Raw genomic sequence first — 18,645 nt, 5'->3', positions numbered from 1 at the left:
TCTTTATACTTATTTTGTGGACATTTTTTTCTTTCTCTTTGGGGTCCTTTTGTGCTTTTTGGGTAGTTATTTGTCCCTTTTTGTCACGTTTGAGACCGTTTTTTGTCTTTTTTGTCTTTGTCATGTATTTTGTGTCTCTTGGGTCGTTTTGAATACCTATGGTCTCTTCTTTGTAGTTTATTCCATTTCTGTCATTTTGAACCACTGTCATTTTTTTGCCTCTTTGGTAATTTTGCTTCCTTACTTATTATGTCCTGTATCTCAATGGTAATGTTGTGTATTGTTGTTTACATTTTGTAAATCTTCATGGTTTATTATGCTATGCTTCATTACCATTTCTTCATCTCTCTATATCTCAGTTTGTGTCCTTTCAGTAATTTTGTGTGTCTTTATACAGAAGCTGTGGTCGTCATGGTTAGGATGTTAGGGCCTCAGGGGTTCATGTTCCTTGTAGTCCTATTTGATAATCCATCTATATTTGTAGAGCATGTAGACGGGGGTCAGGAGCCCTTGGACAGGGCAAAGACTTTGACAATTAAGACCTCAAAATAACTTCCTGAAAGATAAGTTACATAACACCGCTGTCAGCAAACAAGCAGCTCCTGCTTCGAGGAGAGCAACGAGTAACAATAACACTGACCTGTGCGCTGAGAAAACACACACACTCCCGACAAAAACACACACACACAGCAGGGTGGGACCATGCAATTTGCTGTTGCACACAAAGTTGCAGCCGAGCACACAATTACACCACCCTGAAGAGCTTACATCAGGCTACCATCCGGCGTGTCCAGCCCTGGTGCACTGTAAGGATGATGAGATTCAGAGATTAGGGAGCACAACTTGATTAATTACAGTCATCAGGAGGACAATAAGCCGGACGTGGTAATTAGACCGACAGAGAAAGACAACAGGAGCAGATGAAAAGCCAGTTAGGTGATTGTGTCGGGTCTCCCCCGGTGTAAGCTGTTTTTCTGTCTATTTTGCATTCGCTGCTCCGATTCTTTCGCCAACAGATGCTTCTCTTTGCTGATCAGTCAGCGCCTCCTCGTCCCCATAGAGGAATTTAATTTGTTTCCTGTAATGTAAAAAAACTCAAATTTACTTTTCACTATTATTATTTTCCTGGTGTTTCATAAAAATCTGCAGATAAAAGATGATAACCGTGATCAAACGTATACAGGACATGCTGTGTGTAAACTTCCTGTTCCTCTCATTCTCATGTTTTCCCCCTCGGTTTTCATATTTGGTCTGTCTTCTCCTCACACTTCCTGTTGGTAATTAGGTAAATGCTGAGGTGGAACTATTTAGTATAAATGTGTGTTAATAAATGTAAATGTAAGCACAAATTTGGCCTGTTATTATCTAAAATCTAATTATGGATCCCTGTAGTACCTGTAAATACCCTGAACACAAACCCCTGTAGATTACATAGCTGTATATGCATGTGTGTCTTTCCTTGTCAAATAATTATGATAATCATATCAAATATATAATTATTAAACATATAATTATTTTCCTCTATCTCCACCAAAGCAATTCCAATGGAGCACCTTGCCACTACCTGACAACACACAGTATTCTACATACTAGACTTAAGCATAACCAATGAACAGATATTTTACCAGGCACAACCATCCTTTTAATCATTGAGTACATGCCTAGTTTTAACTGTAACTATAGAGAGACGCGCGTGCATGTGTGTGTCAGTGTGTGAGTTTCATGAGGTCTGAACAACAGACGAAGGCCACAGAGATAACAATTCTGCTGACAGAGGAGAAGAGACAGGGAATCATTGGAGTAAGACAGGAGAGAGTTCAAATCAATCTGCACACTGTAGCCTCAACATTTACAGATAACATGCCAGTGTATTGGTCCTGGGTTAGCTGGCTACAGAGGTCACAGTCTGACCCTGACCCCTGCATATAGTCTCACTACTGACCTCCTGTGGGTATTGTACTTAATAACAGCTGGTCTGTTGATTTCCTTTAGAACACATGCAATGAGAACAGTTTTAATACAGTATGATGTAATATAGAGATAGTTGATACATACACTGAAGCTAGCTCCACTGCAAAATAGTATTTAACCTGTTGGTTAAGGTCCTTCAAAGAGAAATAGGTGACCTTTAAAAATACTTGAAGCAATGTTGGAACAAGTTAACAGGTCATGTTTGAAGGAAGAGAAAAAAAAGACAGACACAATTTTCACAAAGGACTTAAAATTTATAAATATTCTTTGAATGGAACATTAAATCAGAGGGCTGTTATAATAATTCTTCCAACAAAAAAAATCCAAGCCATTTTCAGAGAGCATGACAAAGTGACAATATTCGGATACACACATCGCTTCTCTACTCCAAAAATATCTAGACTCTTTACTGTATATCCCCCGTTTGTCCAGGTATGTCAACAACAAGCATCAGCACAGACACAGAAAGCAGAATCTCATGGGTTGGTCGGACGCTTTTGTTTGGACTCACTGAGGGAACGCACTTCCTGTGTGGCATCAAAAGAAGGTCACCCAGCGTTTGACCCTGGCCACCAAACCATCTCCTGAGTGACGGCCCTGCCCTGCTGCCATGGCAACAAGGGATGCAGCTGGGTCCATGAAAAGCTGCTGGAAAATTAAGTTACATCAATAATAACATTCAGTCTGGTAAATGCTTTTAGCAGTGCTGACCAGACTTATGACTAACTCCAGGAAGTTCGCTCACAGTAGCCAAAAGATAGATATTCAAGGCCATAGAATGAGGGAGGGAATTGTTGGACAGCATTGGGACGTGGCCATGAGTCACACAGGAATTCCTGCCCTCTAGGGGCCAAACACCATCAATGCACATCTGGGAGAAAGGCAGTGGTGGCCAGCTGATGAGGACGGAGGGAGAAGCTGTTAACTAGATCCTTAATTTGATCTGCTCATTAAGTATATAAAAAATCCTAAATTTAATCTCAGCCCACTGCTAAACTTCCTCATTTTAATGACTTCCATAAGGGGCTGTAGGAGATTTTTTTGTGTGAAGGAAGATGCATCTTAAATTTGATGTAATAAATCCAATAAAAAAAAAAAAAACTTCCACAGCCACATCAATATGTTGTTTAGACCCTTTCTTTTTTAGGCCGCTATGAGAACTTGACTTAACTTATGCACAAAATTATTTAAAATATAATTATGAAACAAATAAAAGCTAAAACACCCTCTCCTGCTCTCACAAATAAAGGCTATCCTTGTCCCTTATTCCTGACTCAAATTGAAAAATATAATATTGAGCTAAATTCAGAGAAGTTAAACAAGGATGTTAAGTCATTGTCAATTTAATGACTTCAATGAGGAGGGAGATTTACTTGTGTTGGGAAGGGGAGACAAATCATCTATTTTTTTACATATTTATCTTTGTCCCTTCCTTTTGAGAAACCTAAAAAATGGCTTTCAATTGAAAAAATATAATTATGTAACAAAGGGAAGTTTAGTCACCCTCTCCTGCTCCACAAAAATAATACAGACTACACTTGCTGAGCAAAAATAAAGATTAAAACTTCTTCTGACTGCATCATCCTCAGTACTAATTTTCCCACAGTCCCAACATTGGGCTTAACTAAGAAAAGCAAACTAGACCTGGAGATCAGAGGACGTCCCATCCTGTCTCAGGTGTACCGTTGCCCTGATAGGACGAACTGATAAAAGTTCAGGTGACCACATCGCCACTGAATTCTCCCAACTGTTGCACTTAAAGGTCGGTCAAGGTGAGCAGGAGAGCTTGAAGTCCCAGAGGCCTCAGGTCAGTATCTCAAACAGGGAATCTGATCAAATGTTCAAATTTGTGTCGACTTCTGCTCTCCTATCTGTCAGAGCGCGATATGGGTCTGGTCTCCAGCCCCCGACAGCAAAACGACAACATTTACATCTCCGTCGACAACCACCGCGCTAATCATTTAATCTCTAAACTCTATAAATTACAAATAAACAGAAATCATTTCAATCCTGGAGAACAAAGAAACAAGATATAGTTCATCAATTAGACACAATATTTCCAAATAAGTTAAATTTAAATCTTAATATATTGTACTGTTTACTCCATTTAAATATTTTTTTTTCTTACTTTAAATATAACTATTACAGATCTTGCAAAAATACTACGCTGTGCATTGGCTGTCTGCTTGTTTTAAAGAGTGCCCAGTGCTTCCTGGATTCAGATATGTACACTTCAATAGAAATTGGCAGGAAGGGGATTTTCCTCACTGCTTTTTATCTACAGCCTCAGATTAAACGACGGCATCGGCTCCCTTCGTTCTGCTCTTCTTTTTCATTTGGTCAAATCTCAATTAACGCTCTGATGATTTTAAAACTAATTTGTTATACAGAAATAAATAATAATGCATATTCTTTTCTTGATCTTTTTTTAAGTTCACTTTCCAAAAATAGCAAGTCTAAAAATATATTGCATATGCCATCTTAGGAAATCGACATAATAAAATATTCTTAATAAGGAGAAATTGTAAAGTAGGAGAATATATATATATATATATATATATTACTTCTTTGAAGAATCTGGGCTTTTTAATAGAAACCAGGAAAAAACAACGTATTGAGCAGGATTTGATTTTGGGATCAGTGTGTCATGTTGCTCGAATAGAGAGAAAGTTAAAGATGGCTTTAAAGTGTTGGAAATTATTACTGCTCGTCCAATAACGTTGAAATTCAGGGCATTTGCTGTGCAGTAAAGCAATCGGGTAATCGTTATTTGTTTAAAGGTACACACACTCCAACTCTATTTGCTGAGTGACAGTAAAACACTTGCAGGTTCAAAAGGCAATGAAAGAGCTGCGGTGTGAAAAAGCCACCACGACTCAAATAAGTATAAAGCCCACCCCGACCCCCACCCGCAACCCACCCTTCAATCCAAACACACGTCTAACATGGTGCTATGTTTAACCCATAGGCTGTGCATAAAGATGGATGACAGCTCCCCAGATGTTACGCCAAAGTATCTCGAATGTCCTCTAGTGGTGGGCTGCAGTATAGGTCAAACACCCCACCCTCTCCATGTGAGTGAATGAATCAAATTAAAAAGTCAAATAAATTAAGTTCATGATTGTTTCTGTAAAATTAGGTAGTTCTTTGTTCATTTCCCCACTAAATTTGGTTTTAATTTGTTCTTCAATGCTATAAAAAGGGGGTGAAACGTCATGATTGACAGCTGAGTATGACTAGCGATTGGTCGAGCATGTGTATGACTAGCGATTGGTCGAGCATGTGTATGACTAGCGATTGGTCGAGCATGTGTATCTGCAGGCTCTCGCTACCACAGCTCAATTCCCTGATTGCTACCCCTAATGACATCATCAGCACAAAATGGCAGCGCTCATATTCAAGATATTTTGGCTTCGTTTGTGGATGGCGGGAGGAAGAGGAGACGTGTCGTCCATCTTTATCTACAGTCTGAGTCAGGCCTCATCCAGATCCCTTCCTGAAACCTCAGCACATCAACAGTGAGGATACATAATACATACATACATATATATATATTGTATATTTATATAAGTATGTCAGAGCTGATTTTTTAAAAATCTAATGGAATGACTAGTAATATACATATACTGTAAATGTATACTGTTTATATTCCATGGGATTCAACAGGTTGTGCATCAGGTAACATGACAAACACACTGGCCAACTCCTCTACTGGGGAAATCATCAAAATATACAGTTTGCACTGACAAAAGCAGCCATGACATCGTAACCATTTCCTTCTCTACAAAACACACACACACAGACCCACACACACACACACACACACACACATACGCACATTGATAATGATAAACATTATGTTTCCCCAGGACGATGTTAGTAGCTAGAACAAAAAGGAAAAAAAGAATGTTTGTCGTAATAAAGGAATGGATTAGTGCAATATAATAAGGGAACGAGGGCAGAGGTGCTGAAGAGAGGAAGAAGTGCGAGGGAGGAGACGGGGACTCTGGCTTGTGTGACATCCTTTGGTTTGTCTTTGGGGAAAGAGGAGGAGGAGGAGGAGGAGCAGGAGGAAGAAAAATCAGTATGGGTGTAGAATTAGAAGGGATAGAATAGACATTTCCCAGGTGTTGTGGCACTTCAGAACGCAGGTGAGCAGCTCGAGCAAAGCAGGTCGTCAACATGAAAAGGGCACTGGGTTTCTAACCAGTGTAGAGCTGCAACGATCAGTCGATAGAAGTCTAATTTATCCACTAGTTTCTTGATGATCTAATCTTCATTGAAGTCATTTCAAACTTTTTATGACGCAGACCATTTTTCACGAGTTTGATGCAATTTATCAACAAAACCATGAACAGATGATGAAAATACTTAGTTGCAGCCCTAAACTAGTGCATTTTCATGCCACGGCTGTCAATTGATCGGCAGCAAAATCCTACTTCTCGGGACAAGAGTAAATCCAATCTACCACTTCCTTATCGTATGTGGTGAGATTAGCTGCCTAATGTTCTACCTGCAAGTCATAAGGCAAGTCACAGGGAACAGCACATGTGAAAAAATATGACAATAAAAGAAAAGCAATGAACGATGGCCCTCCTCTTGATAAGCCTCCACAGGGCAGAGGAGGGTCTTGAATCTTTAGCAAGGGCTCTCTCTCTCCTTGCGAATCCTCTAAGATCCTATTTGGAACAAAGGCTTCTTCAGACAAGGGCTGTGGCTGTGAAGAAACAACAGTCTGGGGATCAACTGTGGTTTCATAGGCACAGTTTGGACTTCAAGGTTTGGGGTTCACAATATAAATCTAGGGGAAATGTAGTGTGTACAACAGTAAAACGAAAATAATAATCAGAATACCAGCAGGTCAACTTTCATAACCTGGCTAATAGGCCCAATGAGCTATGTAATATTGCGAGAATTCACATAGAAACCGAACTTGCAACACACCCAAGAGCACACAGTTTGCTGTCATGCACAATAAAGCATAAGACTGTAACTCCCTGTACTGTGGAGAACTGTGTGCTCCTAGTCAAGGAGCGCTGCACACGGCTCTATGATGAAAGGTGCAGCAAGTAGAAAGTAGATATCTTTTATGTTATTGTGAGTGTGTATAAAGATTTTGGTTCATTAGGAGACTGTGGCTGGATAAATTGGACTATGGCGGGTCGCCACAGTCTAAGCTAATCATGGGAAACACTGGTATTATTTTAAAACCCGTGAATCAGCCCAAACTGTGCCTGTGGTAATAGTTGAGTGTGTTTTCATTAGTAGAATCAGTTTAGAGCCATAACCCCAGGTTTAGATACTTTAATCTAGAGTTGAGTTTGGTAAGTAAAAGGTATTTCTCACATACCCTCTTCAGGTATTTTAATTTGAGAGGAGCGTCACTCAAGATGAAAATGTCAGTGTCGGTGAGCTGAATCACAAAGTAGAGAGGATGGTAGACGAGAGAGAGACCCACGTCCTCTAAAGCTGCTTGTTTGGTTTGATTGCCTGAAAGCCTACTAAAAAAGCATCACACACACCCACATTTATCCATTTATCCATACTGACAACCCTCGCTCTGCCACTCTCTCACACTGAGACAAACTCAAATCAGGGGAAATAAGACGACACTCTCCATTAGCTGCTACTCCACACTGGCTGGTTGAACACCGTTAACATCGAGCTGACAGTGCAGGCTTGTCTTCTCCAGAAGCACCTTAGAGGCAGACCATCCCTGAGCCATTGGTTTACAAATGGAACAAACATGATTGTTGTGCTAAGATGCTTTGGGGGAAATGCGGTCCTGACAGTAGCCAAGTCCAGTCTGGTGTTCAGCATTCCTGGCAGGCAAAGGGGAGGTGGAGACACAACCTTTTATGTAACCTCGGAGTGCTGTGGAAGCCAAAAAATCCAAGCTGATGGACGAAAAGTGCCCTCCTCACTGTTCCAAAGCAGGAAATATCGGTGGCCTGACAGAGACAGATTCATCTATCACATAGCAACCCCCCTCTGTAGTTGACTAAAGGGATCTGTGCTTCTTAAAAACACTATTTGCATCAACAACCCAACCCCGTCATCCCCCTTCCCTCTGACCGTGAGGTCCCCAGCAGAAAAGACCAGGGTGATTGCTCCTTCGGGACTTGATGATTAATTCATAGATGCGACAAACCCTCTTCCCTCTACTGCAGGTTCTTTAGAATGCGTCCGAAGCGGAAGTCGTAGACGTGCCGGCAGAGATACACCAGCTCGGGGTCAACGTCTGTGGGCACACAGCGGTGGGAGGGGGGGGCAAAGTCCGGGCGGCAGGGCACCATGCTGGTGCTGCCAGATAGCGCACCTTCGGCACGCCGCTTCACCAAGGCACAATATCTAGGAACGGAAACAGGAAAAAAAAAATCAACAGGTGACATTTAAAATCAAATATGTCCTCATGTTAGTAGGATTATCTGAAGAGTACAAGCAACAGAACTCGAAACAGATAGTTGGAAATGATTTCTAAGCAAATGTTCATGGCTCAGTGTTCCCCTCAAATTCCTTAACAGTTGCAGTGTCACCGATGTGTGATATGAAAGTCAGAAAAACAGTCTTCTGCATATCTCAGACGCTGAGGTGTTGATTAAAAGGAAAGACTTCTAAACAGACTTTCTGCTGACATATATTGCTGTGAGTGTGAGCATGTGTGAGTGTGAGCATGTGAGTACTTACCTACAGTACTGGGCTAGTGGGAGAACATAGCATCTGTCTTCTATGCAGGCCACACTATTTTCATCCTGATGCCGAGAGGCAAAAATCTCATTCTGAAAGCAACAGTGGGTGGACAGTGTCACATCAATACAAGTGTTTACTCTTGTGCGAGCTGAAGGCTGAAGAAATGACAAGGTTTTTTTTTACTATTGTGGGCACAGACAGAGTCATAATAGTTCATGCAGAACAGGACTGTTTCGGTGTGTTTCTACGCTTTGAGCCGAGATAAAACGCAAACACATAACCTAGGCTGTAAACATGAAAAGTGTTTCACTTGGAACACTTTCTCTTCTCTTATTCTGTCTGACTGAGGCAGAGGTATCATCACTGTGCTTACGCTAAAGACTTAACCAACTATTGACAGTTTCAGGTCTGTGAGAGAAAGATAATGATGTCTCCTGCAGCAGTCAGCGTCTAAATATTTGCGCTTAGACAAGCAATTCTGTTCAGCTCCTCGCACACAGTTTTCTGACATATCAGGACATCATCCCTCACTTATAAATAAATAATTTAAAATCACAATTTTAACAAAGCAGATCCATAAATATTCATGCAATCGACAGTACTTGCTTTGATCTGAGAGAATAATCTTTTCGGGCAAACTAAAATAAATAATATTTCAAATTAAAAACCATAATGTGAAAGCAAAGGACGGTATTTGTCTTAAACTGATTATTATCAAACTTACTCAACAGACCATATAATTCAATGTCTTTTCCCCCTGTCTTTCACAGTTTCCATGACCTTTGATCTTTAACCATCAAAATCCATTCATATTTTATCTTCTGATGCTTTTGCCAAATTTTAAAAGACATTCCCTTGAGGTTTTCTTGAAATATTGTATTCATGGGAAGTAATGGATGACACACACAGAAAACCAATAAAGCTAAATGCCTCCAGCCACAGCTGGAATGAAAATTACACTGTGAAATAAAATCATAGTAATTTAACATAAAAAAAGCTGCAAATGAATACAAATAACTTGCAGCATAATCTGCTTTAGTGAGAGAATAAGGAAAAACATTCTGAACATTTTTAATTATAACCAATTATTTCACAATGTTAAGTTTAGGTTATAAATAAAGTCTTCAAATGGATGTTTTTTCCATACTGTCTTACTTTTCAAATCAATATTACACCTTTGGGTCTCTGATAAAAATAAATAAAGTCCTGCAAAAGCATTATGTTAATTAACTGAGTTATATTAAATGTGACAATACTTTAATACTTAACATGTAGCAGTTTGTAACTTAACTACAGGTAAAGTGATTCGTGGAAGAGGACACAGAGTTTTTATGTAAGATGTGGCTGTTTTCCTGCTGAACTGTAATTTAACCAGTGGGGAAAATGGAGTCTTTGCTCTGCTCTATTCTAGCCTCACCTCACAGTGTGCGCTGGGATCTCGGCCTCCCTGGGTGTGCTCAGGTCGGTAGTACCAGAAAAGACTCATCATCAGCTCTCCTGAGGCAGCGAGTTGAGACGAACAAAGAAACACACAGAGGTTACAGGTAAACAACCCTTGGCCAGATACCACTTCAACCATCCATCCATGCTCAAAAAGAATCACATCTTAAATGATCTGCCCCCTCCTCTTCTCCTTTACCTGTTTTGGGGTCCTCCCACAGCGCTGATATCTTGGCAACATATGGGAGGGATTTCTTCCTGGGGCCCGATCGTAGCAGCACAGTGTCTCTGACATGTATCACTTCACCGTCCCTCTCCACTCCTTCATAACACTGCCGCAGGGCCGTCTCATCCTCCCCCTGCGACAGACAAATACACAACGAAAAGGACCCATATAATTATCTTTATAGGGAAAATGTATTTCTTGAGTTCACGGTTACCTTTCACCTCCAAATTTAAACCAGCTCCCACTTGTGCCTAATTGAATGTTTGTGTCAAATTTGAGAAATCACGTTCACTTTAATGGGATGGATGGACAACTGAAAAAACTATGCCTCCAGCAACGGCTTTTGCTGATGCAGAGGCATAACAAAATAATGTGTCATAAAAAGCTGTTTGGTCAAAACACAATTATCTTCTCCCACACGAGCCGATTTCTTTTTTATTGCCAAGCAGCTGTGTGGATGCTGAGTTTTCTACTAACAGGGTGATATCATGTAACGGTATACAAGAGAGTGAGAGAGACAACAAGACAAGAGGCTCTCTAATAGTAGATCATCTTAGTTGTACACAGACACATTCCCAAATAACGTACCGCAATGAAGACATCCCGCTCAGTGGGCATTCCAACAGTCCGCCAGCCGTTGGTGGCACGTCTCCGGCTGATTTTCTTATGTTTGGTGCTGGTCCAACTTGGCAAAGGTGATGACTGTTTCTGAGGCAGCCGTGTTCGACCTATGGACAGAGAGTCGTTGGAGGGCTTGGTGCTCTGAGAGCATTCCCTGGCCAGCTTTAACCTGGCCTGGGGCTGGTCCCGCCCAGACAGGGGGCTCAGCAGGTGGGGTTTAGTCTGGGTGGAAGTGGGCACACTGGAGAGAGGGCAGCTGGAGATGGGCAGGGATGGTGATACCAGAAGGGAGGAGCTGTGGTCACCCTGAGGGGAGGCGTAACCCTCTGGAAAGGTAAAAGATTAAAATAACACTTAAGACATAAAAACAAGAAATGCATTACCACTCTCCACTCTGTGGACTATACCCTTTTTGCACATAATGGCAGCATAAATGGGACTTAAGGCACAAATCCTTTGATTTTCAAAAGGTGCTGAGCATAACTGATCATGGTCCTGAATGGTGGGCCGAGCAAAGAAGATCAAAATATAGTTACTGACGATAATGCACATTGACGTCGTTAGCCAAATGCCTATAAACTGAACAAAGAAGAAGACCAGTAGCTAATAGTGGATTATGTTAGCTTGTGTTAACAAAATTAAGTTCATTTATTGCTGCTATTCAGCAAAGGTTACACTAACTTTAAAATAGCAAAAATATATAATTGACCTAAAAAATAACCTGCTTCTCTTATCTTATTCATCAGTCCCTTATATATGTACTGTATGAACACATTACATATTAGCCTCTTTATCGAGAAACATCTGAGCCAGAGCCTTGAGCTATGGACAACAAAAAAGGCAACAACAAAATGAGATATTCACACTTGTTCGACAACATAACTTGCTCTAGGCACATTCAACAACAAAGGAATCTTAAGTTCTGCAAGTAATATCTAAATCCAAGCATAACACAAGGGTAAGGGTTTCTTTTATAACAGCTGTGCAAAGAGGGCTTAAGGTGAATGAATCAAAGACGAAAAAATAACAATGAATTAGCCATAATTTTGGGGAAATGCTCAACCTGCTCCACATCTTACTGAAAAACGCTAATTGCGGCAGTTGCAACACTCTTGGGAATAATTGGTCATCATAACACTATTTACTGAAGTTAGACAAATCTTGTTGAGTTGGTCAGTACAGATAGTGCTTTTCTTTTGTAGGTCGCATTAGCTCACCTGTTTTGATGCTGTGTGTACATCCAGTGCATCCTGTGCTGAAAGAGCAACCCCGGCTGGTGACGGGAGGCATGGCTCTGTATGTGTAGCCATTGATCCCACAGGCATCACCATAACAGGGTGAAGCCACAGAGTTACAGTAGGCAGGGTGGGCCAGCCCTGAGCCGTGGGACATCCGTGAACCCAGAAGCTTGGAGCCAGTCATCCGGTTAGGGCACAGACTGGATGGGGAAAAGTTCAGAGGTTGTGGTGCCAGGGATTTTGATGTTGTTCCAGTGTGTGTCGGGTGGCCAATGTGGACGTAGTAGCTGGAGAAGCAGTGGTCAGCGGTGCAGAGGCAGGGGTGGGGGCTGAGGGTCAGGGCTGTGTGTGGATGGGAATGGGTCAGGGACGGTGAGGTTACGAGGCACTCGCGCTTCACAGGGGTCATGGCTGTGTTAAGAGGCTGTTCATCAGATTCTCGATAGGGCTGCTGACCCAGAAAGAAGGCCAAACGGTGGCAGTATTCTACTGAGCCCTCTGGTGGACAGCAGTAGTATGGGCTCAGTTCAGTTTCCAGTGGCTCCTCCTTCACTTGTTTTAGCGGGTATGCTAGCATGCTGCGTGACTGGTAGCCAGGTTTGGTCAGTCTGTGTGTGCAGTTGCTTGATTCCCACTCAACTTTCGGCTCAAAGTCCGCCTTCTCCTTGCAGGCTGTGCAACCGCTGTGTGGGGAGGGGGCCTTCTTTCCCTTCTGCTTTTGTGATCGCCCTTTGTGTTTGTGTTTGACTCTGGAGTCCTGTATTGGGATTGAGACTGCAGCCGGAGCCTTGCAGTCTGACGTGATAGTAGCTGTGGGTGCAGCCTTTAATCTCTGTTTACTGGTAGCAGAGGAGCTGGTTAACTTCAGCAGGGCTGCGGCATTGAGTCCAGCCAATCGTCTGGGGGCGGGAGCATTGAGACTCTCCTGACTCATCTCCCTGCGCTCATCAGCACGACTGACTTTGGCCCTCTTGAGTGGCTTAGAGCTTTGGCACAGTTCTCGTCTGTGAGATGAGGAGACTTTACTGATGTTACCTCGTGAGGTCTTCAGACCTCCGGGGACACTTCTGGTTGGATCTGCATCTGAGGAACCCCCTCCATTTGTGGGTTCTATCTGTCTCCTGGCCTGTTTGGCTGCTGGCTGAAGGTCAGAAGCCCTTTCAAGCAGTAGACTGTTCACTGCCTCAGCATTGAGAGAGGCCAGCCGGCGCTTGCGTGGTTGTAAGACATTAATACCCTCCCCATGACTTGAGCTAACTGACTTTGATTTGTTTTTTGGTGATCTCTTTGACTCTCTTCTTTCATTGCGTTTCCCTTTTTTCGATTTACTTTTGAGGGCTGAATGTCGGCGTGCATTGTTTCGTTTCCTTTCTTCAGAACTCTCTTTTTCACGTATGCTTTCCTCCAATCGGGTGAGGAGAACGTGGCAGCTGAGCCCCTCCTCACCTGAACCCCCAGCCCGCCCTCTCAAGGGATACAACTTCCTGTCCAATTTTTTGTCACGCCGTCGGTCGAGTTTCCTGTTCTGATCAGATTTGTCTTTTTTTCCTCTCTTACGAGTCATCTTCTTGCCCATTTCTTTCCCTTGTTTGGTGACGTCAATTATCTTCATTGTCCTTCCAAATCGGAGTGAGCGCTCAGGCCCAGTGCCGTCCATAGTGCCACCATGTGGCCCTGGAGGACAGTTGTCCCACCACTCAGCACTACTGCGGCTCTGCCTGAGGGAACCCTTCTGCCTTGCGTGAGTCATCACATGCTTCTCCTGGGGGCCTAGAGATAAGAGACCAGAAAGTGGTTAAAACCTAGTTTGTCCTTGTTTCACGAGCAATGCTCACAATCTGCAGAACAAGAACCAGTAATCTATAAAGAACTTCAATTCACAACCAAGGCTGTTAATTAGATCCATAGAGATGTGATTCAGTATTAACCATTAGCATTTTATAACATCTATGTACTTTTGTTTCTTATTATCACGCAGAAGATCTTACTTTTTTTTAATTGTCATTACTTAAAATTTAAAAAACTGTTTTTTTTTATATGTGGAAATAAGCGAGGCACAAAGAACATGAAAACAAGATTAAACGAAAAAGACACAAACATAACTAAGAAAATTATCTACCTAAGCCTTTAGTTTAGATTTAAATAGACAGCAACTTCTGGTTCAATAAAGAAGCCTAATGAGGAGTTAATTCAGCTGAATGCTTTGTAATCAATAGCTCCAGCTATTATACACCTGTTTCCTCTCATTACAATGTGCTTGTGTGGCCTTTTTATGTTGAATGGAAGAATCTGATACACTCTGTCATTCATTCACTGCGCTTGATGCCTTATCACCCGATGTGCACCCAGCATGTAAATCAAACCTTGTTAAGGCCAATTGTTTCGTCTGAAATATTGACTACAGGATTCACTACAGCATCCAACTCCACTGAGTAAAATAAGACAAAATAAACAAGCCGACTAAAAGCCCATTTAAACCAAGCCCATTTTGTACCTGTAATTTCATGGCATCGAATGACTCATTATCTCTATGTTACACAGAGGAATAGGATCTTTGCATACATCTTCAGCATGTTAGAGCATAAATATTCCCAAAGCTCATTGTAAAATCATTTAGTAATTAAATGTACAACCAGGCGCAGATAATTAGCTTGGGAGTTTTTTCATGGGAAAAAAAGAAGAAAAAAACAGAGAATATAAGTTAGAGCTGTGTATAGCTATAGTGAAGATCATAAGGAGTTATTGTCTTCCTGATGAGAAGGGGAAACTTGTTTAGACCAAGATCTGCATTCAAAACTGTGCTTACACTGCCGCTCCCTAGAGAAAACCCCAAATAGAACTATATTTTCTATCATTCAACATTCATTTTCTAAATCAAACTGTTCTTTTCCAAACTCACAAGACTACCAATCTCCCATCCCATAATTAGCTATAACATTTTGGGTAATTAATACGGTTCATGAAATCCCCTCTTAAAGAGTATTGACATGCATATTTACAGCAGTGCTTCTAATCTCTAAAAAGACCACATTTGTGAGGTTTTTCCTCAATGGAGCTTGAAATATTCAGTCATACCAAGTCTTATCATAGCTTTTTAATGTTTCCTAATTCTTTCCGTATGCAGTAGCACTTCTGACTTACGGGACAGGGCATCTGTTCAGACTAGCGTGGCTGTGTACGGCACTGAGAGGCCGGATGCACATTACTCTGCAGTTTAATCACATTCAAGACCGGAGATTTTGGCACAACCGACAACTGGTAGGCAGCCGAACCCCGACAAGATGTTTGATTTTGTCTCGTCTGAGGGCTTGTGCATTTCAAAGGTGCCATTATCTCCAGGGCTAATGATAATTGAAGCAATTTGAGATTTCTTATTTAGTCTGATTAATTATTAATAAATTGATGAACAACTTAAATAGGAAGAAGCAGCCTTGTGTCTGGATCCACTGCGATTAATAGGATGCACTTCACATAACACTAAATACAAGATTTACATGTAACTAATAGTTTCAAGACCTTGAAGCAACCACAAATATCATCATTATTTGACACTGATCTGCTCGGTGATGTGTGAACCTTCATCTCATCTCTGCTCTGTCACAGAACGCCCAACTCTCGACTGCACGTCACAGAGAAGATCTAATCAGTTTCATGGTGTGACCTTGCCGACTAGAACTGAAATTCAATACCTCAATGGCACCAAAACAATCTGAGGTGTTTCACTTCATGTTTAACAATCTAACTCTGCATTTGTATGTTAATTCAAAGTATTTCTCTGACATCCCATTCGATATTTCTACACAAAACTGCCCTACTTCAAAAGCCTTGAAACTTAGCTTTTATCGTTCCATAAAAAACATGATGGACAATTTTCCGGCAGCTTTTGTGGGACACTGCTCCGAGGTGTAGGAGAGCAAACACCAAAAGAAATAACCTGTAAGATATCATCTCAGGTGGCAGCGCACTGGTCAAATGGCAATTTGGCTCTTTAGAAACAGCTTGGCCCGGTGATCCTCAGGAAGTAATTTCACGTTTATAGCAAGATGAATGGCCCTGCGCTCTGTCTCTAATTGGTTAGAAAACAGATCATCAGTTCCTCTCTGAGCATCAAGCAGCCAGTTCACCAGGATCATGTTTTATGGTAAGACTTCTTCACACTGATGAGGATACGGTCAAAACAGCAACGAAAATTAGTTTCAATAATGACTCTTCAGAATCGGGACACGCAAATGATATTCAATTTGTCGACGGAAAAAGCCACACAAACACGAATGGCCAGTGGTCACTGGCCATAAATTCAATAGCCTTGGGTTTGCTAAACTGTGGATTGAGAAGTTATTTTTGAGTAAAGCGCGACATTGGCCTTTTACAGCCGCTGCTCAATACTGCTGGTAAAATTAATGACAGAATATTATTTTAAAAAGTAGACAAATCTTCCTTGAAACATGAAAACTTAAAAAAAAAAAAAACACAGCCTAGCCCTGGTTATTTTAAACCCTTTTTTATCCACTAATAACTTTATTATTCTTTGTGTAATGCAGACATCTTTTTCTAAAAATCCTTCAAAAAGAGACATCTCTGGGGACCTACCACTCGAGCAATGAAGGGTCACATATAGGTTACTTTTAAAGGATCAGAAACCACTGCATTAACCAACACATACACCCCTTCCAGTATAAAACTCAAACTCTGCTACAGCCACAAACACCTCCACCTCCACACCTGCAATTAATACTCCATCCACTTGTTGTTTTCCCTTCTTTTTTCTAATCTTCCTGGGTTTCCACTTGCAGGTGGCACACATCAAAAATAAATAGCCAGCCTGGGTAAAGGGAGCCCATCGGGTCAGAGTGAGAGGGCTCTTCTTTTGCATGCTCCGTGTCCCAGCTGCTGACGGGCAGGTTGAACTGGAGGCGTTGGCATGTTGAGGTTTTTTTTCTCTTTTTTTTTAAATCAAGAGCAGATAAAAGACGAGAAGAATTTCAAACATTAGCTGGCAGGGATTTTTCTTGTTTTCCTCCCAGACTTGCAGCCTTGAGCTTGATCTACATGCATTGAGGTGTCGGGGGGTTTGCATGCATGTACTTTACATCCACACCACATGCATACACATACACGCATGTATAAATGTGGCCGGGGAATACAGTAGGATGGGAAACAGTGCAGCTTGACGTAGCTTGCCCATCTGAAGTAGCCAGCCCAGGCTCTAAATATGGGCTGGAGAGGGGAGGGGGTGTCTACCAGAACACACACATACACACATCAAGCAAAAATAAAGGGCAGTCACCCCCCCACCCCCTCCTGATCACATTTACTTGACGGATCCCTCATCACCGACACGGCGGCTGTTCGGATCCCCGGTCCTGGTGGCGGAGCCCCGGGAGGACACGGCACGTAGCGGCAGCCCCTGCGAATCGCTTCTGGTGCACGAAGCGGAAAAAAATGGGCTCTGCGCTCCGCTCCTGGACGACTGGGCAGCCGGAGCAACTTCTAACATCCAAGGCCGAATAGCAGCGAGAAATAATAATAATTTCTAAATAATAAGAAGAAAAGGGAGAATGTCGCCACAACTTACGCGCAGACACGCTTCCCCGTCTCCTGCCCTGCCTCGCCTCGCCTGCCAGCCGGGGAGCCGTCGAACAAATCCGCGGCTCGGGAGGAGGAGGAGGTGCGGGAGAAGAGTCGGACTGGTGCGATGGCAGAGCTCCGTGAACTGGGAGAGCTGGGGAGGAGTGGAGGGAGGACGGTCGGTGGCGCTGCCTGCGAGATGAGTGTGTGTCAGTGTGTGTGCGTGCGTGCGCTCTTCCTGGTTAGGCTTCCACCGATCAGTAGGACAAACTTAATCCAGCCTTCCTGCTCGACACCCCGGTCCTCCGCTGACGGACAGGCAGCTGTGTGTTGTGGAGGGCTGCTCGGTCCGCGAGGAACTAAATATTCGCAGTAATCGAGGGAACTTGCCTCCAACACACGGAGCTAGTACATCAGGATGGATGTGACTGCCCCCCTCCTCCTCCTCCTCCTCCTCCCTTACGACGGCAGCCTCACCCTGTCATTCGACGTGACCGAGCCACGACCAGCCAACCACCGTCACACTCTTCAAACACCGTCCGGAGACGTTCATGTGGAGGTGAACGCGGAGGGAGGCCATTAAAACCGATATCAACAGTGTCCCATGTGGTGAGAGGGACACATGGTTTTTAAATGATCCCCATTGAACAAAGTTCTGACGACTTAATCTGCACGAGACTCAAGTGCAGTTCATAAACAGTAAGTAAACTGTAAGGGGTTAAAATAATATGCTTAAAAAAAACCCATTGAAATTCTTTAAACATATCCTGAGAGATTGGGTAGAGCTTATATCTCCGCCAAGGCCCAACAGTCCCCTTGAATTCAACTCAAGCCACACCAAGTTGTACAAATTCATTAAATATCAGGCCCCTAAACGTAGCTTATATTTTT

At 42.4% G+C, this 18,645-nt stretch overlaps 1 protein-coding gene across 1 annotated transcript; it reads right to left on the bottom strand.

The window, feature by feature from the left end:
- Window positions 1-4,893: 4,893 nt before the first annotated feature.
- On the bottom strand, window positions 4,894-18,026 carry LOC133973060 (bromo adjacent homology domain-containing 1 protein). Its single transcript, XM_062410692.1, has 7 exons — window positions 17,762-18,026; window positions 12,166-13,956; window positions 10,916-11,274; window positions 10,301-10,460; window positions 10,079-10,158; window positions 8,659-8,750; window positions 4,894-8,322 (listed from the first exon to the last, which is right to left on the bottom strand). The coding sequence occupies exons 2-7, from the start codon at window positions 13,934-13,936 to the stop codon at window positions 8,133-8,135; spliced, it is 2,652 nt and encodes an 883-aa protein (XP_062266676.1). The 5' UTR covers window positions 13,937-13,956; window positions 17,762-18,026; the 3' UTR covers window positions 4,894-8,132.
- Window positions 18,027-18,645: the final 619 nt, after the last annotated feature.

This window comes from Platichthys flesus, chromosome 18 (genome assembly GCF_949316205.1).
Source record: "Platichthys flesus chromosome 18, fPlaFle2.1, whole genome shotgun sequence".
NCBI lineage: Eukaryota > Metazoa > Chordata > Actinopteri > Pleuronectiformes > Pleuronectidae > Platichthys > Platichthys flesus.
The sequence above is the reverse complement of the archived record's forward strand: the minus strand, read 5'-3'. Positions and strand labels throughout refer to the sequence as shown.